The following is a 25,193-nucleotide window of genomic DNA, read 5'->3' as shown; positions in this document are numbered from 1 at the left end:
GTCTCTAAGCAGACACTTAGAATACACTGCAAGTAATTTTTGCTTTGAAAATATAGATTTCTAAGAAAGGTACTGAAAACTTGCCTAAGTCACCTTCCCTTCAGTGGGGCTTACAACTCCACAGCAGTTGTTGTTTTAATCTGGGGTAGAAAGCTAATTTGCGGGGTGGGGTGGGGTGGGGTGGAGGAAACGCAACATACAAACCTGAGTGTATCTTGATGTGCTACTTTGGTGTCTTTTAGAATTTCATATTTAACACCCCAATGGATGTTCTACATGTGTTTTTCCAGATATCTAAATCTAAACCCAATTAATTCTGGACACTCTTTTTCCATAGGGTTCTCATAGAAGCATACGAAACTGCCGTATGTCAAACCAGAACATCTAGTCCACTACGGTCATCTTTGACTCGATGTTGCCCAAGTCGATCCGGATTAATGGAGCAGGAAAACTTGGTGAAAACCCCATCCCACCAAAATGATCGGTCTTCCAGGATGCATTATACAATCCTCGTGTTAAGCTGCCTCAGCAGCAGAAAGAGAAAGCAAGAAAATGAAAGAACAAAGGAAAGAGAGAGAAAGAGAGAGAGAGAGAGAGAGAGAGAGAGAGAGAGAGAGAGAGAGCGCGCGCGCGCGAGCAGGAGACCATTGCCAGAACCGACATGACTGAGAACTCTGACATGCCCTTTCAGGGAGACAGCTCTGTCCCTTGCCTCCCCACCCTTGCCCGCAATCCACCCATTTGCCCCCCTAAGAAAATGGCTTTGTTCTCACCTGGTCTGACTCCTGCTAGGACAGGCAGCGGGTGATGGGTGAAAGCCATTCTCGGGGAGGTGGTGTGGGAGGACAGGGCACTGCAGAAATCCAGCTTCCCTGACTTCTTTAAAGAAGCCGGTCCTGGCAAGGAATCAGGGAGAAAGTGCATGGTTTAACAGATGGAAAGATGGATTAGTATTTAGCCGTGCTCTTTCGTTCACTCTTGTGGACCAGCTCACAGTCTGAATAGGCCCCCTTTGCCAGGATTCAGCTGTTGCAGGTCTATGGGAAAGAGTGTGTGGGCAATGGCTGCTTTGAATTCCTTGTGTCTCTCTCTGCCTGCCAGTGAACAGGTCTATGAAGCAGTTGGCGTGTATGGTACATCTATCCTTCATAAAAGCTACCCGCTCACTGCACAATAACTCCGCTGAAACAGTCAGATTCCAATATGTGTTGCAGAAGTGGTATATGCAAAGACATAGTCATCATATATTATTTCTACAGCACTTAACATGTACTAAGAGCTAAACTTTAATTATCTGTAGAGAGCCTGGAATGAAAGCCCAGGGAGCATATGAATTGCTTGCTTGCTGATCCCACTAGATCACCACATTTTCCTTCCTCTTGAAGAGGGTTGGTTTCCTTCTTTGGCCCCCCCATTGCTGCAAAACTATCCCTTGTCCTACAGGCACAGCTGAGATGGTTGTGCACCTCGCTTGTGTCACTCTGTAATCTGAGCAATGTGAACTAATCTGTGAAGAGTGTTTATTAGTGCTTTGAAAGACCTTGTTTCAGGGTATTTCCATGCAGGTTTAAAGTTAGATTTATAATGGGAATGAAATTTGCCAGAATTCTCATTTGCATGACAATTGCCCCTCCTCCTCTGAAGGTATGCTCAGAGGTAATTGAAGCCTCACTCTTGCCCTGCAGTTCTGTGAGAGTAATGCCCACAGACCTGCCACTTGGGTGTTATTAGAATTTGTTTGAGAATTGCCTGCAAACCCAGAAATACAAGGATGTTTTAGTAACTCACAAGGGATCTATCTTTTCCAAATGGATCAATTTTCAGAAATGACTCCTGCTGTTTCCCCACTGGTTGCACACATTGTGATCTTATCCTGATGTATATTTCAGGAGCTCTCAAACCATTTCCCCCTTCCAAAACAACACAGAACCAATTGCATACCCTGATTGATATGCACACTGCTTCTAAATCAGCCGTTTTTTCAAGGAATGTGCAGACTCAAGCTGCCCTCCTTTGTACCACTCTTAGGGAGAAACAGGATGCTACAGGTGGGAAGCCAGGGAGCAAAGTGCCATCCTTGATGTCCTCAACCCCAAGACTCACAGACTGTCTCCCTCTCGGGAGATACGTGTGTGGTTGTGAAGGCCCTTAGAAACAAAGCAAAAAGAGGCCACGGAAGCCCAAGGTTCCCCACTCTGCCATTCTACATAGCAGACCTCCTAGTCCTGGGTGGAAAGGCACATCCTGAATCTTCCCAGCTCAAAGTGATCTTTCAGCACTTGTACATGCTTACCACAGAAATATGATATACCATTATGGGCAAGGGAAGTCCTGCTAAAACCTGTCATGAAATCAGTACAAGGAGAACATATCAGGCTACTTCCTCTGGGACTCAAGTATATGCAGACTGCAGGTTACATTCAGAGAACCACAGAGTACTTTGGGCTAGTCCGGAATCAAGCTTAGTAATTTTTATTTTTATTTTAAATAATGAGTATGTACCCCTTGTTTTTAATAAGAGTTAAGGGCCAAACTACATGAGATGCAAGAGCTCCATGTCAGATCTCCCAGTATCTTAATTTTTAAAACCTGAAAGCTGCTGCCGGGAGCTCCAGCTGTGAGTGGTGCTGTGCAATGAGATTTTTAATCTTTGCCCCGTTTTCCAGATCTAAAGCTGAAACTGGTACTAGCTCTGCAATGGGAAAATAGGGACGACTGGGGGCTTAAAAGTGGATTTGCAAAGTGCAAGGGGTTTTAACAGGTGGGTGCTATGTCCAATCATGTGACGGCATGAGATTGACAAGTGGGCAACCCCACCTAGCCATCAAACTTGACTCACAGAGCAGATTCTGATAAGGATGTACAAACTGGTCCCCTGTGACTTAACAACAGCAGCAAAATAGGAAGAGATTGTTGAAATGGTAGGGCACTGTTGGAGAAGAAAGGCTCTATATTTTCCAGGGACACACAAGTCCTGAGCAGTTAAAGCTCATGTAGTAAAATCCAGTAAGAACGTGTAGCAGCCACAAACATACATGCACATCTCAATCTAAGTAGCTCTGTTTAAATAGCTGGGTACCGCTATAAAAATGTGTTTGCCAGTGACAGAAACGCAACAGAAACAAGCATACAAAGAAACAAATGAGCAGGTGACACTATTCAGAAAAGACTTCGGCGACTAGAATGTAAATAGACAAAGACAACCCCTAGTATCTATTTTTTTTATTTAAAAACTTGTTTTAAGAAAGCCATGTGAGTAGAAGGCAATTAAAAATAAATAAATACTTGGGGTTCACAAATGTCTGGATTTAAAGGGTGAGACGTGCCATTTCAATAGCAAAAATGCTGAGCAGTTTGGGCAATAAAATCCACAATGTTTCCACTGGCCATTCATGCACGATGCTCCTGCTCTTAAGGTTCCATATATTACCTGTCCTCTCAAGGGCAGCTGCTCAGTTAATAGAATCCTCTTACTGTCTTATTTTTAGCTTAAGTCTGTCGTACTTCAATATATACCACTGTCACCAGCACAAGTCTCCCGGTGAATCAAATTCCTTGTCCAACAGGTTGGCATGTTAGCTTGTGCTTATCTTTCCTTGAGGACTAGGTGTCTTAAGCTAACAAATTTATTGTGCTATTAGATTTCACGGACCACAGTCCACTTCAACAGTTGCATATGATGAAGTGAACTGCAGTCCACGAAAGCTTGCCATAATATGTTGGTTGGTCTTTAAGGTGCCACAATACTCCTTGTTAATTTTTCTTAGTAACTATTATTATGTCTCTGATTCTCCCACCCACCCACCCCAAGCCGTGGGAATTATGTTTTTTTTTCCAGTCAGACAAATAATAGTCAAAGAATAGAGTCGCTTCATGCTTTCTCTCTTTTTGGAACTGCTTTAGCAGAATTACATCCTACATACCAGAGTTTCTCAAATGATGGTATGCAGACCACCGGTGCCCTGTGGAAAGGTGGTGAAATGGTCAGTATCTGTATGTGGCCCATGACTTGTTTTATCTTTTTCAGACAACAGAGACTGAGGCTGATTTGACCTAGGGCTCATAATTTTCACAGTAGAACACTGGTGCAGCATACTGTTCCCCCAGTAAAAAAAATACTAGTTAAAGGGGATTTCTTAGATGCCTGGCCTGGGCCAGTTTATTTCATAATATGCTGCTGGCAGTTTTTGATAACAATGTCAACGGGGGCAGAGAACTTTAGTAAAATGCAAGTTTTGCATGTGCATTATTTCTTAAACAAACATATGTTAACTGTTCTGCGGAGACCCCCAGCAATTATCCAGTTGTCTGTGGGATTGGGGTTGAGAACGATTGTTGTTTGCTAATAATGAACCAGTTTTCTGAATGTGTATCCTTATGTGGTCAAAACAGCATCAGCCACTGGAGCTCTAGATACTAGCACGCTCCTGGAAATCTCAAAGACTGTGGCAGTAGAAACAACATACAAACAAACAAACAAACATACAAACAAACAAACAAACAAACAAACAACCCATTGAAAACAGAGGAAGGGGGAATAGTCCAATGAGGACTGAACAAAGGACTACAGGACTGTTTGGGGTGGGAGGCACATACCAGAAGTGTGTATGTGGAAATGCAGTATCCTGGAAAACAGCATGGCCATCTGGCTAGATCTCTGAACTGGAGCACTCTATGCTGCATCATTTTGTTGCAAGTCCTACTGGAAAAGAATATTGCCCAGACCAAAAAAAGGCTGTTGCTTGGTCTTTGATGCTTCTGCCCTGAGACCACAATTGATCCTGTGGCTCCTTAATAACCACCACAAGCTGTTGTGTCTGCAGCCATCTTTGACTACAACACCGAGAAATAAATTTGGGTGTGGAGTACTACGCAGTGTCAGAGTTGAGGTTCAGCACTTAGAACTTTACCTCAAATCTCCTACTAATTACCCACTAATTAATTTCCTTGGAGTGTGTGCCTATTCTTGTAGTGCTATGGGCTGACCCTGAATATGCTGTCCAGAAGCCTACAGCCACCCAGCAAACAGGGCTGTCAATTACAAAAAAACATCCCAATGTGTGTACAACAAGCAAACTGGCGACACGCCCTTTGAATGGTGGGAGCTGCTATACTGCCGCTAAGGGAGATGGGCCATGGTTTTCATGTTTGCTGCTGCTTCTGTAATCCAGCACAATCTGGCACTTCAGCAGCAGGCAAGGGGGCCTGGGAGAGAAAAGCCCCCAGCCTGTTATCTCATGCCAGCTGCCTAACACCTGATACCTGAGCACAGGGATGGGGAGGGGGGCTGCCAGCCAGCTGTGAACACCTGTCCCTGTCAGACGGCTGGATGGTCTCTCCAGCTGTTCACACAAGCCCTGCAGCTGCGCTGCTTAATTGGCGATTTGTTGAGATGGCTGGGAACAAAACTCAACAAGACAAAGGAGGAGGGGGGAGAGGAGAGAGAGAGAAAGAGGGGGAATGCATATGAATACAACCTGTTCCACAGCCTTGAGGCTTCTAAGGGGGAGGAGACACCTTTGGGATCATATCATCTAAGCACAGCACAGGATGATGTGACAGGATTACAAATGCATAACTAAAAGCCTAATCTAGAGCAGCCCCCAGGTGCAAAGTACATTCACTCCCCACAGTTCCGCTGCACAACCCTATCCTATCGAATGCGCTGCAAACAGAGAGCAGGTGTAGTGCAGAAGGTGCTTGGAGAGCAACTGGCTCAAGAAGACATGTGCCACATGCTGCCTGGGAAGGCAAATGGAAAAAGCGCTCCATACACTTCCTACCCGGACCAGAGGGTAAATTGCTTCTTGACTCCAAATCTGGCAGCCAAACACTGAGAATTAGCAACCCATTTCACTAAGTCTTTGCACTTGTTGTTTTTGTGTTTCCAAGCAAAGGCCATCTTCTTCAAGGCTCCCTCTCAAAAGAAGACGTGCATCTTCTGTCATTCACTTTCTATTACTAGGCAGGAGTGGACCTGCAGCTCCGACCTCGCCTGGGCCCTCCATAGGCCATTTGCTGGCCAATTTTGGATCTGACTTATGCTTTTCGCAATGTCAAACGCTAGGAATTCTACAAGTGTGAATGTGCTGGTTGGGGCGGGGGTAGATAGATTTTACCAGATAGTGTTATTTCTTGTTCTTGGAAGCCTCTATGGTAATTTCAGTTAGCTCTCCAAAGATGCAGAGTTGCTTAGTTCCTGCAGCAATTGTGCAATGTCCATAAACTACCTACTTCATAGCTATCTAATGTATACCCTATAAAATTTTCAGGCAAGAGCATTTCCTCAAATATACACAGCAAGGAGGTCCCCTTTCTGCTGAGACATCTGACTTGTTAGCAAGGTGTGGGTAGCAGGTACCATAGGAATATATGTCTCTTTGTCATTAGCTAAGAATGCTGATAAGCAGATGCCTAATGGGGTCGGATAATTTTTTTATTGCTAACATATAAAAGGGATGAAAGAAAGATCAATGGAAAAAGCCAGTGTAAGAGGAGTTTTATTCTGAAACCAATTTCCTTCTTTTCTCCCAGGATATCACAGATTCACAATCATCCCTGCAAATGCTGGACAGGAATTTGAAGAGATGATTGGCGTGGGAAGGAATTTTGTTAGCTAACTGAAGCGGGTATAACCTGGTCACACTAGTCACTCTCACCACAGACAGTCATGAACGTTGGCGATACTTCCAAAGCGCATTTCAACTTTGCAAAGAAGTCTGAATTTGTCAATCATTTTTTATTTCCATGTTTCAAAATGGGCAAATGATCTCATTGGGAATGCAGAGAAAAATATCACCAAGCAAGCACACAAATGCCCTAACCAGAGAATGACACGAGTCATGTCAGAAAACTGCTATTTCAAAATGATAGCAAAGGGTTTGTGTGTCAGTCAAGAAAACAGGGTACAGACAAAGCATTGCAACCACCTCCTGATTAGCATGAACTGAATTCAGCTCACTCAAGTCTCAGGTGCAGACCGTGTCAAGCTCTGGCATCTGAAGTCCCTTAGTTAGAAAGACTAGGAATTGACAAAGGGCTCTCAAATGAGCTGAACTATGCTCCCCTGCTGGGCTATGGATGTTGATCTCATCCCCCCATCCCTTTTTCCATCCATTAAGCGTTTTGGTTTTTAATTATATTCTGCTTCTTGTCTTTTGGTCTCCAAATAGAGAACTCTGCTTCCACATAACAATTCAACAGCAACAGCATCCTATCCCAGAAGTATCTGAATCCCAAGCCTGCCTGCAACAAGGAATCCCTGGATAAACAGATTGCTGTTATGCTCCAGCCTAAGGGCAGCTGATTCCCAGCACTGAATAAGCAATCCCAGTACAAACAGTAGCTGTGCCTCACCTCAGAGGCTGCTGCATCTCAGCAAAGCCTCTTCCCAACAGACTCCATGTAGCATCCTCTCCATTCTCACAAACCTGCACCCAAGCTGCTTCCCTCCTTATTAACCCCCTTCCTCTTTATTCACAGAGACCCCCTCATGCACACAACCAACCAATACATGCTGTCACTCACAACCTCCGCTTGGCATCTACAAGCTAGCATCTTCTCTGGCATCAGTGCTTAAACATTTTACTCCCAACAACACATGACACAGGGAACATTTAGAAATCATATCCTCTGTATTGCAGATCTATACTGCATTGTATTATGCTCTATGCAAACATCATGTAAATGTGAAGATCTCTGTGTTCAATGTGTGCAATTTACCTCTTTTCTCTATTGTGCCTACACGCTAGAATGCTTTACTGAATAGCGTCCCACTGGTCCCTTCTTTCCATGCTCCAGAATCCTAGGCTTGTTTCAGGGCTTACATTGTCTTGGCATCCAACTACTGTGCTTGGATCTGTACCACTTGGTCTCAGGCCACAACTTTGCTGGTCCTGGGTTCTCTTTTTGTCATTCTATCCTTGTGTCTCATCCCCACCCCATTTCTCTTATTTTAGGTCTGGGCTCCCCTCTAATCCTGCATCGAGGACTTGTCTATTAAAGAGTTACACCCCAAGCCTGTCGTAAATAACTATATCTCTGCTCCTCTGAAATGTTCTATCCAGCCTGCGGAATCTGTAGGTAGCTGTCCAAACACAGTTCCTTCAGATCCTTAACACAACTACCACTTGGCCTGCACTTTCTGCAAAATGTCTCAGGGGATGCAAAGGAAAACTCTGAGTATCAGGACCAGAAATTACAGCAGCCTACAATACCTCAAGGAATATGTGTCAGAAGAGACTAGAATCTGCCTATGTTCCTTTTAAATCCTGCCTCACAAACCTAAGGCATTATCTAGAAAGGTGACCACTGTGTTGGAGGAACGAAATTTACAACAGGAGGTCCTTGCTTCTGTAAAAGGAATTTGTGCAGCCCATACAGTACAAGAAGAGTGTTAAGCACATGAAGGCCAGAGGGCAGCCCAGTCTCTTCTGCTTTAGTTTCCCATCAAGATCTATGTGAACTGGGGGTGCAAAGTTGGTGCCCCCTACCTGCATCCACATCGTTGGGCCACCCACTGGACTGGCTGCTGCCAGCTGCTGGGGACCGCCCTGTCCCAGGGTAGAACACGTCGTCTACAGGGCTCTCCATCTCGCTGTCATCTATCGACTTGGGCCGCTTGGTGGAACTGCAATGAGAAGAGACCACAGAAGGGCAGACCATAAGCAACCATTGAGTGATGAAATAGGGTACCAGCTGAGGAAGGCCTTCCTCCTTCAGAGCCTGGGCTTTCTTGTTTGGAGGGGTTAGTTGACATCAAGACTAGGAAGGGCAAGCAGCAGTTTTCTTTTATTCCACCAGTGGCCTGTGGTTTTGGAAAGTATTGGTTTACAACAGTAGATAGTCCTCCTACTGCCCAGGCATCCTTCACAATGGGACTGACTGAGAGAGGACACTGGTAAAAGAGGCACCATTTGCTTCCAAGGCTGAGGCCCTCCAGCAGGACTTCTGCATTATGCAACAGTTGTGGGGAGACATACCTGCTAGAAGGTGGAGATGTTATTGACCGTCTACCAAGAGCCACTTGATTGATGTTGTAGTAACTGGGACTCTCGAGGTCAGCCAGTGAGAAATTTGGACCAGACGCTGTGGCAACAGGAGCTGAAGAATGAGAGAAAAACTCAGAAACTGGAGGATCGGCATCAAGAGAGAAACAAAATGTCAAACTGACTTCCTAAATCAGTAGCTGCCATCTTCTTGAATGAAGGTATTAAAGGTGGTTTGGTATAATATTGGCAAGGCCAGTTAGGGACAATCTTGGCTACTAGCACATTCCCACCATGTGCTCTGCAGAATGAAGGCAGATGTCACCAGGCTTGAAGAAGCTCCATCTCTCGGTGCTGTTATCTTAGTCATTAGTTTTTGACAACCAGAGACATTTGCTGACTCCAGCATCAGGAATTACAAAAACAGTCTATTTCCTCTAACAGAACTGTTACATGGAAACCAGGCCAGGGTGCTCTGCTGAGGTGTTGCTCAGGCAGTTTGCTAACTTCAAGATGCCAACATCTGTCCTCTAGAACTGATTCTACCCTTGAAAGGCAAACCAACTATTGCAACGTGCACCCAGTAAAAGTCCTGACATTGTCATTGTATGACAGCTTTCAGCCAGGGGTCATAGTGCAAGGAAGCCGGACAGCATGGATTTCATTGGTTGCTTTCCCCGTGCTTTAGGAAACAGGAGATTCAGCAGTCAAATCAGCAAATGGCTTGCTACTCAGGGTTTTTTGTTTTTTTCAGCCAGAACTTGCTGGAACTCAGTTCCAGCTGCTGGAACTCAGTTCCGGTCATTCTAAGAGAACAAGGGAGGCATTCATAGTGAGTTCTGGTGCCTCCTTTTCTAGAAAAATGTCACTGCTGATAGATATGCACATTACAGCCCTGACTGTAGTAGCATGACCAGTAGCTGAAGCTACTGAGTGCAGGAAAATGCCAAAGAGAAAGGCAGCAAATTGAAATATAATGGCACACAAGGAAAAGGAAAAGATAAAAGTGTAAGCAGATTCGGGTTACTAAATTTGTTGCCCAAAGAGAGCAGAACTGGGTTGGCACTATATGGTGCTAAATAAGTCAACACTTGGTTAGGTAACTTGGAAACTGAGTATCTGTTTCCCTTCTAGCTAAGGGGAGAACTTGAAAGCCTGCTTTCTAAAACTTTCCAATTTCATCCATAAAACGATGAACAAACCAAAAACTTCTAATGCAACCAATGAAAATAGCCTAAAATAATAATAACCAGGATAGTCACAAAATGCTTATATTAATTCTTGCAATATTTGGGATCAACTACCTCAACTGGACTTAAAGATGCGAAGGAGGTCCTATGATGGTCCTACACATCAGCCTCCCTAGAAATGGTAGCAATAATAGGAATGAGAACCTCAAAGAATCCCTTGCTAGGATTGGGCACTGCCGTTGCTGGTTCTTGTCATTTTGTGCCTCCTGTACTGATCCTGCCAGCCTATTTGCAGACACATTCTAGTGCCTGACATAGAAAGTTGAAATGGCAACCTTAATAATGGTAAAAAAATAAAATCATTACTCTGCTAAAGAGTAGGGCTGGCTCTGTCCATTTGGACTAGCTGCTATCCTTGTGACGATTGGCACTCTGTTCCCTGAGACTAATAAACCTTTTGGCTGGGAAGCACTCTTAGAATCCATGTTGGACCCACAGAACAAGATGCCCGGAGCAAGTGAGACAAAATCTTTTTGCGACAATGTCAACCTTTCCAGGTGTTGAAACCTGAGAAGGAAAAAAGCCCCTATTTTCACACCACGTTCAACATGTAATTGGGATGCTTCCCCTTCCCTGCTCCTTTAATGTGCATCTAATGTAAATACACAAAGTAGGAGAAGGGATGAGGCTGTGATGCTGCTGAGGGCAAGACCGTGATTAGGAGAAAGAGTCTTGCATTCATAACTCCTTAAAAAGAGCATGAATATGGAGGATGTCCATCTTAGCAATTTCTCAAATCTGACTCCACAAGCTTTCACTTCATCAAATCCAGCTTCCATGGGCTTAGCTTAGCAACAAGACCACAGAGCCATTTGAAAAGGCAGCCCAGTCATAGTCAGAGATGTCACAGTACACTGTGCAACAAGTCTGAAAGCTAAGAAAGTGAGGAAAGGATGAGGCTACAGCCGCAGAGGCCACATGCACAGGTCTCTCTGAATCCTAATCCCCTTAGGAACAGCACAGCAACCCAGAAGTTTCAGTTGCTCTGACTTACTCTGTGACACTCTCACCAGCTCCGTAACATTCCAGACACCCGATGTCACAAAACAGTCCTGGAAAGTCAAATGCCCTGCAAAGAGAAGAAGAGAGGTCATGAGGACAAAATGGAATGAGAACAGGGGTCAGCAACAAGAGGTGGCTTGCTATAGCATAGTTGGACAGAAAGTGAGTCTAGTTTGCAATCTCCCTTCTAGGTCAATTCTGAATTCCATTTCTCCAGTGCTTCACATCTGAGTCCAAGGCGCCTGCTCTCAGATCTGGCCATATCCATTAATCAAATCTCAGCACCCCTTTTAGGTCTCACAATCTGCTACATTTATTTCTCAAATATGAAGGGAATGATTCCAAACCAGATGGTGAAGACCTCTGATTCGCAGCAGCACCTGCCACCCACCCCAACCTGGCCTCAGAAATGGGGATCTGAGGGGAGGGGAGAAATAAAAGGCTTCTGTGTGAGGAGACAAATAGTCAGGAGAAGTGACCGGGGATTCTGATTCCTGGGCAGGAGTTCACTCACCATTGGGCAGTGGTTTGATGTCCGCATCTCCTTGCTGGTTTGAATTGTCTGATTGTCCGGATTCTGAAACACAGAAGCAAAAACTGACATCAGGAGATGGTTGGAACAGAGAACAGAAGATGACGGGCAATAGCTGAGGCCCGCTGTGTGGGCATCTTGCACCACTTCACTCCTTTTTGTGGCCAATAGAAAGGCTGTTCCAAAAAGCTAAGCAACAAATAATGTTTCACTGGAAATGGCCAGGAGACCTGGCTGTTTTTAAACAACTGATTGCCGTAATCAGAGAGGCCCTTTGATATGATGCCACAGGACAGGAGGATGAAGTAGAGGGTTCTTGTTCCCATGCTCCAACCCTACAAGATTACCAAGAATGAAGCCTGTGCTCCTTCCTCCACCAGATTACCCGGGATTATTTTCACCCACTGCTGAAGAGTATGGCACTGCTCACTCAAAGGAGCCATCTGGATTTGTTCGTTACTAGGTTTCAGAAATGCTGAATGTATTTTTGTGACTGAGGCAGAAAATTTCAAATGGCACCCCTGCACCCCTGTCATGGTTCTAAAAATATAACAAACTAAATAATTGACATTTTGCTTGTCTTTTAATAGCACTGCCAAACCAGCTTCCTGAGGCAGGCCGCCTCACCTGCCTAATACTGGGGTCTATTCTGCCAAGCATTTTTTCTTGTTCTGCAGGCATCTCTGGCCTGACACAACCTATGAGATCGTTTCTTCTTCCTTGTCTACAGACACACTACAAAATCTGAAGGATGAAGGTTAATTTGGTAACACAGTTGGTGGCTGTGCCTAGGCAGGGACAGCCTAGTAGTAGTACTACTAGTAGTAGTAGTAACGCTGCCTATCTGTCTGGGTTTCCCCAGCCACTCTGGATGGCTTATAGCATATGTTAAAACATAAAACACCAACTTTCAGATGTCTTCTAAAAGTTGTGTAATTCTTTATCTCCTTGACATCTGAAGGATGTCAGGGCAGGTGCCACTACTGAGAAGGCCCTCTGCCTAGTTCCCTGTAACCTCACTTCTTGCAGTGAGGGAACTGCCAGCAGACCCTCAGAGGAGGACTTCAGTGTCTGGGCTGAGCGATGGAGAAGGAGACGCTCCTTCAGGTATACTAGGGCAAGGCCCTTTAGGGCTTTAAAGGTCAGCACCAACACTTTGAATTGTGCTTGGAAACGTACATGGCATTTCCTGCCATGTGTTTAATTCCACACACACCTAAACACCAGTTCTATTCTCCTAATTAAATTCTCCCTCTCCTTTCCTGAAGCTGCTATTTGCCCCTTGGGGAAAAACATGCAAATACCATACCAGTGCTGCAGTCCCAATCCAATTTGGTCCCCCTATGGCTGCAATTAAGGGACAAGGGTGGCGCTGTGATCTAAACCACAGAGGTTAGGGGCTTGCCGATCAGAAGGTCGGCGGTTCGAATCCCCGCGACGGAGTGAGCTCCCATTGTTCGGTCCCTCCTGCCAACCTAGTAGTTCGAAAGCACGTCAAGTGCAAGTAGGTAAATAGGTACCACTCTGGTGGGAAGGTAAACGACATTTCCGAGTGCTGCTCTGGTTTGCCAGAAGCGGCTTAGACATGCTGGCCACATGATCCGGAAGCTGTCTGCGGACAAATGCCAGCTCCCTCGGCCAGTAAAGCAAGATGAGCACCGCTACCACGACTGGACCTAATGGTCAGGGGTCCCTTTACCTTTTACCTATGACTGCTATTAATTTTTTAAAATATACACACACACATGATCCTGGATGGCTCTGTTCTTATTCCCCACGTAGGTATCATCCCTAAGAAGCAGGACCAGTGGTCAGGGATGATAGGAATTGTAGTCCAAGAACAGCTGGAGACCGAAGTTTGGGAAACCCAAGTTTAAACTGTCAATAGATCAACAGACCTAGAAGCACTTAAGTGATGGAATATGATGCACGAAGGTCAAAACCACATGCAATAGTGGCAGACTAAATGTGGGTCTGCCCCATTCATACAGAAGAGAGGGAGAATCCAAATTAAAAAGCAAACAGATTGCAAATTCTCCACTGTTCCTAGTTACCTCCCTGCAGTTTGTCACCTGACATGATTCCCTCCAGCTGGGCTCCTCTATCAAAACTGACTTAGGCATGGAGAAAATCACCTTGAGGGACAAATTAGGGCGTGATAAGCAGGAGCGGGAAAGGTTCAGCACCCTCATTCGCAAATCATTTTTTCACATTTAATTGCAGCCCATCAAGCCTCATTTCCCATGCGACTGGATCACATTTAAAGACCCACTGTTATAATGTGCAACGAGGTCTTAAGAGTTTGCTTGTTTCAGGGCAGGGATTATTTAGGTTCAGGATATAAGAGTTGAGGGCTTAGGGCTTGTCCACACTTCTGCTCGGCCTGTGCTAAGAAAGCTGGGGCTAAGCAGTGTTGCGCGATTGACGTTTGCTCCGACTAAGCTGTAAAGTTTGGGCGAGCCCCGAACTGTCTGTTGGGTTTACTCTGACTCTGTTTAATAAGTGGGACCATCCCATCACATCCATGCAAACATGGAAGCCACCTCCTTATTATATCAGAAGTTGGCATGGGGGTATATATACACAGAGAGAATGTGATGGGCTTCCTCTGTGAGCAGGCAGATCTTTAGCTTCTGCTCCCTTTGCAGAGCTTCAAGGGCTTCCATTGTTCTGTCCCCACAAGTCGCTGTGCTATTTACTGGCTTGTCCTTTTAGACACACACACACTTTTCCTCAAGGCCTCACTACCACTTAAGAACGACTTTCCCTGAAGGTTTCATTTACCAGCTAATGCCTCTCAAGCCTCAAAGAACCCCAAGGATGGAAGCAAAAGGGTTTGTCCACCCTGGTCATTAGGTGCCAGAGGTATTGCACGAGCACAGTGAAATGCCAAATTCTAGAGAGAGCACTTGACAAGAAAAGAAAAGCCCTTCAAATCAGTGGTTTTTAATCAGCCAGGTGAGCTGGAATCTACAGCAGCTAAAAGACTGCACTATAACTCAGCAAGTGCCTGGTTTGACTCTCTTTCTACCATGAGCTCACTAAGTATTTGTACATTAGTGGCTTAAAATGCAGTGAGGTTGATCGTAACCCAGCTTGCGGAGCGAAGCCGCGTCGCCATTAACGGAGAGCGCCGATTCCTTCCTGAAACGACTAATTGGCAACAACAACCCGTGAGTAAGAACGGCAAATATAAAGTTAACGGACTCAGTAAATTAAGAAGATTTGGCTGAAAACGGGAAGGCGAAAAAGTAAGGAAGTCAGCCTCCCGGAACTGCACGACTTAAGTAGCAATGAAAGGAACTAGCTATATTTAAAAGGAACCCTTATTTTGAAAACTGTTAAGCCTGACATCTGAGGTGATCTCCCCCCCTTTTTTTTGAGCGGGAGAGGGGGGGAAGAAGATTGACTGAATTTAACCTGCTAACTGAAGAGAGTTTAGAAAGGAAAACTCTCCGCTGTCGATACCCCTGGCCGGGCTGCCTGAGAGGTGAGCGCCTGGAGAGAACTGTCAAAAGAAAGCGGCGTTACAAAGTAAGATCTCTTTTGAAACAAAAGTATAGGGACTTTAGAGGGCAAAATTTGTAACTTTTCAGTAGCAACAAAGTAAGACTGTTGGATAAACTTTTTCTTTTGGGACTTTGCATGGCTTTTGGCTCCCCTGTCTCTTTGTTACAGTTATTTGGATACAACTTCTCCCTCTAGAGGACTAAAACAGAAAATCAAGGCAGGAAAGTGGGACTTTCCATTTACAACTTTCCTGTGTGAATGACCTTGAGATGAGCACTCCACTGGAAGAGATATCAACAAGAAGCAAAACAAAACAAGCTCAAAAGCAAGCTCAAAAAAGAGGCTCTTTAACAGGAGCTACAGCTGCACAGGAAAAAGGCACATCGGCATCAATGGATTCTATGACACAGGCTCTGCTCAGAATAAATCAATCCTTAGAAGCACTTACCAAGCAATCAACAGAGAACTCTAAGAAACTGACGGAGCTGACAACAAGACTTGACCTGAACACAACGGCAATATCTTCAAATACTGACTCTATTAACCGTTTAATTCAGGAAAGTACTGAGACAAGGAGAATAGCTGAGACCGCTAGGAGCACTGCCGAGGAAACCAGGGGAAAATTTGCACCTATTGCAAAGAAAGTACATGAACACGATGCTACTTTGGCACTTTTGGAATTGGAGAGAAAAAGCAAGAATCTGAAATTAAGATTGGTACCAGAGGAGGAAGAGGACAACCTTGGGGAATTTCTCACAGACAAATTCCAAGAATTCTGGACGGATGAGTTGGAAGGAGAGGAAGATGAATTTGCAATAACCACAGCCTTCTGGATTGGCAGGAAACAAGGCAAGAAACCAAGGGACTGTTTAATCACGTTGAGATCCAAAGAAGAAAGGGATAAATTATTGAACCTTCACTTCCAGAAGGCTTTGATCATCAAAAATTCCCAAATACAGATCTTCAAAGATATCCCTAAACACTTTTTGGAAGTTAGGGCCCAATTTAAAGACCTAGTGGACTTACTGAAAGCAAATAACATCCGATTCAGGTGGGAGTTCCCACAGGGGTTGTCCTTTAACTTCAAAGGGAAGAAAATTAAAATCAAAACAATCCATGAGAAAGATCAATTCCTCGAAAGAAACGCTGAGGATTTCCAAAAAGGAACCGTGACTGAGAGGGAGGTATTGGATATAACAAACTTATCATTTGGCCTGACCCCAGCACCGACAGACGAGGAGCAAGCACTTGGAGCAGTCGGTGGAAAAGAAGCCCAGTAACAAAATGTCTCTGCAACTTCTGAGTTGGAATTGTAATGGTCTGAACCACCCCCGAAAAAGAGGTCAAGTATTTCACATATTAAAGAAAGAACATCTAGATGTAATATGTCTGCAAGAAACCCACATTGCCAGGATACATAGAAAATTACTGATAAACAAGAGATTAGGATTGGAATTCATTTCGTCAGACAAAGTTAAGAAAAGAGGGGTAGTGATGTATGTTAAAGAAAGATTAGAACCAAAAATGATCTTTAAGGATGAACAAGGAAGATATCTGGCAGTGGAAATTCAAATACATGGAGAAAAGATCTTGATTGTAGGAGTTTATGCACCTAACGAGGGGAAGGCAGAGTTCTTTAAGAAGTTGCATGAGACTTTAATGGACTATATGGACTTTAAAATCATAATGATGGGCGATATGAACGGAGTCGTCTCCACAAACATGGACAAAGCGCAAAGACAAATAATTTCTAAAGATGGGAGATTACCAAAGACCTTTTTCGAGCTGACTGATACCATGGACTTGATTGATATTTGGAGAACAAGGAATCCCCTGGAAAGAGAGGGGACCTTCTTCTCTGAAGCAAAGATGACCTGGACCAGGATTGACCAAATTTGGATCTCTAGCAATCTGGCACCAAGGGTTAAAAAGACAGAAATCTGCCCAAAAACCTGCTCCGATCATAACGCAATAAGGATGGACATGAAACTGACAACAGCTGGAAACTTCAGATGGAGAATGAATGACACCCTATTTGGAGATGATGCTATTTACAAAAAGGCCCAAAAGACATTGAAAGACTACTTCGAGGTGAATTTAAGATCAGATGTGGAAAGAAGAATAGTGTGGGATGCTAGCAAGGCCGTGATGCGTGGTTTCCTAATCCAACAAAATTCTATAAAAAGGAAAAAACAGAATGAGAGAAAAGAAAAAATTTGGGAACAGATGAAAGAAGGAGAAAAGAAATTGAGATCTAAACCCAAGTCTCAAGAGATTTTAAGAGAAATAAAGTACCAACAAACCCAGTATATGGAACTGATAAATCAAGAAATAGAATGGAAAATAAAACAAATGAGGCAAAAGACTTTTGAGTCAGCAGATAAATGTGGGAAACTGCTGTCATGGCAATTGAAAAAGAGGCAAAAGCTGAACACGGTAACATCCCTCGAGGTAGAGGGGAAACTTATCAGTAAACCAAATGAGATCAGTAATTGTTTTCAAAGTTTTTTTAAGAAATTATATGCACAAGGGCCAAAGAATGAACAAGAGATAGAAGATTTTATTAAAAAATATGGACTTTCAAAGATTAGTGAAAATAATAAAAGGATTTTGAATGAGAAAATTACAGACCAAGAAATAGAGGGTGCCATCCAGGGTATGCAATTGGGGAAATCACCAGGACCAGATGGATTGACCGCGAGGTACTACAAAGCACTTAAGGAATGGCTAATACAACCGTTGAAAGAAGTGTGTAATCAAATCATGGAGGGGAAAAAGGCTCCTGAATCGTGGAAGCAAGCATTTATCTCACTCATACCGAAAACAGAAACTGAGAAGCACCAAGTTAAGAACTACCGCCCTATCTCACTATTAAATGTGGATTATAAAATCTTTGCAGACATTTTAGCAAAAAGATTGAAAAAAGTGTTATTGGATGAGATTCATAAAGACCAAACAGGCTTTCTCCCAGGGAGATATATGTCAGACAATGTGAGGAACATTATAGACATTTTGGAGCTTTTAGAGACGAACATAAACAGAAAAGCAGTTTTGATCTTTGTGGACGCGGAGAAAGCCTTTGACAACGTTAGTTGGAGTTTTATGAAGAAGAATCTGCAAGGGATGGGGGTAGGCCAAAAATTTGAAAATGGTATAGGTGCAATATACTCTGAGCAAAAGGCTAAAGTAATTGTGAATGGTATGGTGATGGATGAGATCCCGATAGAAAAAGGGACACGACAGGGATGCCCAATATCCCCCCTATTGTTTATATCGGTCCTGGAGGTACTGTTAAACATGATTAGAAGAGACCAGCTGGTGGAAGGGATACAGCTCGGAGCTAAACATTATAAGTTAAGAGCATTTGCAGATGACTTAGTTTTGACTTTGCAAAAACCAGAAGCCAGTACAAAAAGGGTATTGGAACTTATTGAAAAATTTGGTCAAGTGGCAGGTTTTAAATTAAACAAACAGAAGACAAAGGTGTTGGGAAAAAATTTAACAATGGAGGAAAAAGATAGCTTCCAAAGGGAAACGGGTTTGGAAATAACAAAAAAAGTGAAATATCTGGGGGTGAATTTAACATCTAAGAATATGAATCTGTTTAAGGACAATTATGAGAAATGTTGGTTGGAAGTGAAGAAAGATCTTGACATTTGGTCTAGACTAAGACTCTCCTTGTTAGGCCGAATTGCTGTTATTAAGATGAACGTATTGCCGAGAGTGTTGTTTCTGTTCCAGACACTACAAATTTTGGACAAGATGGACTGTTTCAAGAAGTGGCAGAAAGATATATCTAAATTTGTCTGGCAGGGCAAAAAACCCAGAATAAAATTTAAGATTTTAACTGACTCAAAGGATAGAGGGGGCTTTGCTCTGCCGGACTTAAGACTTTACTATGAGGCAGCAGCATTTTGCTGGCTGAAACAATGGCTACTTCTTGAGAATACAGATGTCTTGGATTTGGAGGGATATGATAATAACTTCGGCTGGCATGCATACTTGTGGTATGACAAGGTAAAGGTTCATAGAGGCTTTAAAAACCACATTGTCAGAAAAGCATTATATAATGTATGGATTCGTTATAAGGATTTGTTGGAAAATAAAACCCCCAGGTGGTTGTCACCCATGGAAGCCAAGGCGGTAAAAAAACTTAATATGGAATCAGATTGGCCAAAATATTATGAAATTATAGAATACGATGGTGAAAAGCCTAAATTACAGAGCTTTGAGAAATTAAAATCTAAAGTTCGAGACTGGTTACATTATCATCAAATTAATGAGACATTTAAGCAAGACAGGAGACTAGGATTTCAGAAGGAGAGGTCAAAGTTAGAAACAGAGCTATTGGAATCCAATACTAAGAATTTGTCTAAAATGTATAATTTGTTGCTGAAATGGAACACTCAAGATGAAACAGTAAAGTCAGCAATGATTAAGTGGGCACAGGATATCGGACATGATATTATGTTTGCAGACTGGGAACAGTTATGGACCACAGGCATCAAATTTACGGCATGTAGTGCCTTAAAAGAGAACATAATGAAAATGATCTATAGGTGGTACATGACCCCAGTCAAGCTTGCAAAGATATATCATCTGCCCAATAACAAGTGCTGGAAGTGTAATGAATGTGAAGGAACCTTTTATCATCTTTGGTGGACCTGTCCAAGAATTAAGGCCTACTGGGAAATGATCTATAATGAAATTAAGAAGGTCCTAAAGTGGACATTTGCAAAGAAGCCGGAGGCCTTTCTCCTGGGCATGGTCGATCAAACGATTCCAAAGAAAGATAGAACTTTTTTCATGTACGCAACCACGGCAGCAAGAATTCTTCTAGCAAAGTATTGGAAGACTCAAGAGCTACCTACTCTGGAAGAATGGCAGATCAAGGTGATTGAATATATGGGACTAGCAGAGATGACCGGCAGAATCCGCGACCAGAGGAGAGAGACGGTGGAAGAGGACTGGAAAAAATTTAAAGTGTATCTTAAGAATTTTTGTAAAATTTTGGAATGAGAAGATGTCAAGGGCTATGAAATTAGAGAATTTATAGCTGTTAAAATCTAAACTTAAGAAAATTTAAAGAAAGTTGTTCTTTTAAAATTGAAAGAAGGATTGCTTAAAGCTAATTTAAAAAATAAGGGTGCAGTGATGGGAAGGTTTGGGGAAGTCATGTATGTTTGTTTGTATGTTTTTCTTTTTCTTTTTCTATTTTATTGTCTATTTTGTTTTCTATACTGTTTAAAATGAATAAAAAATTTTATAAAAAAAAAAAAAATAAAAAAAAAAAATGCAGTGAGGTTGCTCCCCCGACCCCAGCTGCAGTTTAATTCACATTTGAACATTGCTGTACACACCAGGGAGGGGGGTGGCAACATCTTCACCTAATGTGCATTGCCTGATTTTGTTCCCCCTCACCCGCAACCCCCTGAAAATCCTGTTCAAGGAAGCTGCCAGCTGCCCATGCACAATGGCTGCCTGAACTGTACACATCTCACCTTATCTGCAGCTTGCATTTTCAAGTTAGATGAAAGCTGGTTTGAAGGAAAACGTATCAAGCCAGAGTATTTCTCAAGAAACTAATAGCTATGGATTGTGGCTAACATCATGTGTACCTGACTTCAAGCGGCAGCAGCACGAGTGCACTGGAGCAAAAGTAATGTGTATATTCCATTAGGTAAGCCACTTTCTCTAATTCAGCACCCCTTTTTGCAATATGAGGATAATAATACTGACCTTCCTTACAGGACTACTGTAAGAATTATAGAACTATAATGCATGTGAAGTGAAAAGGAGTTACATGATTTACTAGGTGCACAGAAATGGAGAAATTTTGAAATCGTCTTGCAAAGATATGAACCTAAGAAAGAAGATACAGTACAAATGATGCACAGATACATGAGGGTGGGTTTGGACATTTTAAGTATGGCTAAGTATCAAGATCCCATACTTTAACGAGCTTTAAACAGGTTTCACAGCAACTATCAAAGTATTCCAAAGTTATTTCCACTCCCTCAACCCATCTCTAGTGTTTGAGTGGGGATTCAAATCCATGTAAACCAGAATGAATCCAAAGTTGAAGTGTATGGGTTTGTTCCTGTCGTTTTTTCAATACTACCTAGTTTCCAGATGCCTTCTACCATAGAGTTCCTGGGCCTGTCATGCCTGCTTTGAAAGGAATATTGTCGCAGATGGAAGTCATCCTATCTTCAACTTGCTATGGTGGCAGAAGCAGACCATGCCTGCATTCTTTTTCTTCTACACTACTCAAAGAAACTCCATGCTAAATGGCATCTAGGAATCCTAGACCTAGTTGGCTAAAGACTCATTTCTTCCCAGTGTCCAAGATAGAAAATCCATACCCAACCCATTCCTCTGCTGATTGAAAAAATATCCCTCTTGGTTAGGAGAAAACCCCTTTTATCTTTAACCATGGGGGTCAGAAACATGCCCTAAAGGTAAAGGGACCCCTGACCGTTAAGTCCAGCCATGGACAACTCTGGGGTTGCGGCACTCATCTCACTTTATAGACCGAGGGAGCTGGTGTTTGTCGGGGTCATGTGACCAGCATGACTAAGCCGCTTCTGGCGAACCAGAGCAGCGCACGGAAACACCGTTTACCTTCCCACCAGAGCAGTACCTATTTATCTACTTGCACCTGACGTGCTTTCGAACTGTTAGGTTGGCAGGAGCAGGCACCAAGCAACGGGAGCTCACCCCGTCGTGGGGATTTGAACCGCCGACCTTCTGATTGGCAAGCCCTAGGCTCTGTGGTCTAGACCACAGCGCCACCCTTTTTTCCCTCTAAAGGAAAGCTCCGATTTGCATCATGTATGTTGTCAAGCACCCACAGACAGTGGTGTGGGCATGGCCTACCTAGCAGATTTCTAGGCATCTTGAAAGAAAAGTTTATCTTGGTTTATTGACAATTCAACAAGTAACAGAAAAAGAGAAGTATCTGGGCAGGTAAAATACAAGAGGAAATGTTTATGGGACCTCAAATAGCTTTGCTGTCCTTAATTTTTGAGCCCCTCGACCCTGTGCTGGAAGACCACCTGCGCTCACTATGCAAACGAGGCCTAAGACCTCCAAAGAGTTAACCAGCCCATCCCTTTCCTGTCCAGACTTGGCGCAGCAAGGCTAGCTGCAGAACTCAGGTTACCTATGTCAACAACACTGCAAGTTTACCTCTATCGGAGCCAAAGCAAAGCAAAAAGAAGCCAGGAAATGTGCCTCATACTCTGCAACAGCTGGGGAAGCACTAAGGAAATATTTCAGAGTTGGTTCTCTCTCTTCCCCCCACCTCTTCTCCCTTCCCTTTCAAAGTTGGCCGAGGCACACTGTTCCCTTTCGGTCTTGCGACTGCTGGCAGCCATTTTAAAACTTGGCAGCCATTTTAGTGCTGGCGGCTAGGACTGCTCCCCCAACGCCGGCAGCAGGCAACCGGCAATCGGACGGAGGAGCGTGGCTTTGCTTAGCCCAGGGACAGATAGAAGATAAATTCTTAAACACTACGCGCAAGAGAGGCACCGGGGGTTTGCTTCAGAATTAATAAATCATGATTTTGTTTTTCTTTCCAGTTTAAAGAAATGTTGCAGCAGCAGAGCAGAGAACTTGAAGAAGGAAACAGGCAAAACGCACTTCAGATACCCATGCTGCTTTAGGTCAGCTTCAGACATCGTAATTTCTTAGGTGGGGTGTCATCTTCATCTAACGAAATGTACTGTGCATATTGCAACATAGTTTGTTGCCTCAATAACACAGATTGAACAGCCTTCCCTTGGGATCGCACAAAAAATCCATCACAAGCACCGTTTTGGCCATTGTTCAATATTCACACAAGTGACTTTTCACTCAGCGAGAATGGCAAGATATCATCTCCACAAGAGATGGGAGAAGAGTCTTGCTGTGGGGGCAGTAGAGGAAAGCACTGCTATTGTCCCCCCTTAAAATATGGCTAGGTGTTCAATCCTGCACTGCAATGCATGGTAGTCTCAGAAACTGTGATATCTACACAAGAATGAGCGCTCACACCTTCCTTTGTGGGTGCTCTTTGCAAGGACCACGCACAGCACCTCTGGCCATGTGGGACTCACCAGCTGGTTGGAGTGGCCCACCTCCCTGTGCTAGTCCCGCCAAACCCCAGTTAACCTATCAACACCTTTGGGAGGTGGGGCCAGTTGCATAAATAAGGAGGCGGAGCCAGCAGCAAACACAAGAAAAACTTCTACTCTGAGCAAATAAGAAATGTGGTCTGCGTGCAACAGGTGACAGATAATGTTCAAGGTATTTGCAAAAAACCCAAGTGATTAAAGTTATTATGTAATTTGTGTTTTCATTTTGTATTTTAATGTTGTGGTCATCTTTGGATAAAGGATGGTATATAAATGTTAATAATGATGATGATGGGAGCAGGACAAGGGAAGAAATCAGGAATCAGAAGTTCTATTTCTGAAACAAGGAGAAAAATAGGATTGAGAGAATGTATTGTTTATTTATTTTGGGAAGGTTGATTGAAAAAAGAAAAAGAAAAAAACCCTGCTTCCCAGCATAGCCCTTGAAGCAGCTAACAATAATAACGTCAGAAAAATATGCTAAAAACAACTTCAACAAATGGCCATGACAAAAATCACAGCTCTCACTAATATATTGTGCCATCAATTATGCGGCTGTAGGATATTCCAAATAAGGTTGGGTAAGACCCCTCCTACCCCCGGGAAAACTGTCATTCTTATGAGACTCCTAAAAGTTGCCCAATGAGCTGGGCAAGGCGAGTTGATCTAGGCAGGGAATGCCATGCTGCCATGGAGCTCTTGCCTCGTCATCATCATCACCTGTTTGCTACTTCACCAGGAGTGGCACTGCAGCGCCACCTTCTAAAATGACCTTAAAAGCTGATCTTAGGGGGCAGACAGAGAGATTCCCTTTTCACCCTAAACTCCTGGAAGAGGTTAGCCTTCTCCAGATAAAGATTAGAAAAAGATCACTAATTGCTTCAGTCAGATAGCGAATGAAAGCAGCAGGTTCTAGGAACCAGACATGTTTCTCACATAAGTCTTCAGTTAGATATTAGCTGTTTTTTGTGCATTTTTTAAAAAATTATTAATTATTAAATTTGTCAGTCGCTTTATCTTGCGCAGGGCAACCCAAAGACACTTACAACCAAATGGACGATAAACCCCCACACAGATGCATTAAAACCAGAAGGAAAGAGAAATACATTAAAAACATCTCATGAACTTCTAAAAGGCAACAGATAGTTAAAGGCCAAAGGCCTGGTTATAGGGAAAGTTTTTGCTTAGCATGTAAGGAGCCATTGGAACAGTGGTTCTCAAACTGTTTTCTCTGGGCATTTTCAGCATAAAAATTTGCTTGTGCCACACCATTTTTTTTTAATTGGTAAGAAATACATTGGGAAACAAAAAAGAAACAACTCCTAGCAGTGCTTGATTTGTAACACAGAACACAACTACAGTACTTTATAATATGATCATGGGACGTCCAGAAAGTAAAAAACAGTGCAGCTACATATTCTGCAAATTAAAAAAAAATATGAAAAGAATTATACTCTACTATATCTTACTACACTGAAATGTTTAAATGTTTCTTTGATTGTCCTTGAATCATCCTGCCACACTTGCCATCCTCTCCTGTCACAGCCTTTAGAGAACCACAGCATTAGAGCCAGAGGGATTGGCAGTTGTGAGTCCTTGTTGCAAGGTGCCTATCTGTTTGGCCTTTGGTATATTGCAAACCTAACGCCCTATCTCAGTTTCTCCTTAAACTGACTAGCTGCCTTGGCAAAGTTGCAAAGTTTCACCCTGGAAGAACTCTTAGCTCATGAGTAAGAGGTGCACAAGGGAGAGATATCACAAGTATTATCTTCTTCACGCCCACACAAGCTTCAGA

General features: G+C 43.3%; 1 protein-coding gene across 7 annotated transcripts in view; it reads right to left on the bottom strand.

The window, feature by feature from the left end:
* Positions 1 to 25,193, bottom strand: part of NFIX (nuclear factor I X) — a 257,613-nt gene that overhangs the window by 26,527 nt on the left and 205,893 nt on the right. For 5 of the 7 annotated variants that reach the window (XM_081894398.1, XM_081894397.1, XM_081894401.1 and 2 more), the window contains 5 exons: positions 11,754 to 11,816; positions 11,232 to 11,306; positions 8,982 to 9,102; positions 8,493 to 8,629; positions 774 to 896 (listed from right to left, as the gene is read on the bottom strand). In XM_081894398.1, the coding sequence (XP_081750524.1) occupies positions 774 to 896; positions 8,493 to 8,629; positions 8,982 to 9,102; positions 11,232 to 11,306; positions 11,754 to 11,816 (519 nt within the window). The remainder of the gene's footprint in view (positions 1 to 773; positions 897 to 8,492; positions 8,630 to 8,981; positions 9,103 to 11,231; positions 11,307 to 11,753; positions 11,817 to 25,193) is intronic. The other 2 variants (XM_081894400.1, XM_081894403.1) reach the window with 1 other exon arrangement.

Source organism: Podarcis melisellensis (assembly GCF_964234715.1).
Source record: "Podarcis melisellensis genome assembly, chromosome: 17".
NCBI lineage: Eukaryota > Metazoa > Chordata > Lepidosauria > Squamata > Lacertidae > Podarcis > Podarcis melisellensis.
Note: the sequence above shows the minus strand (reverse complement) of the source record. Positions and strands in the feature narration are given on the sequence as shown.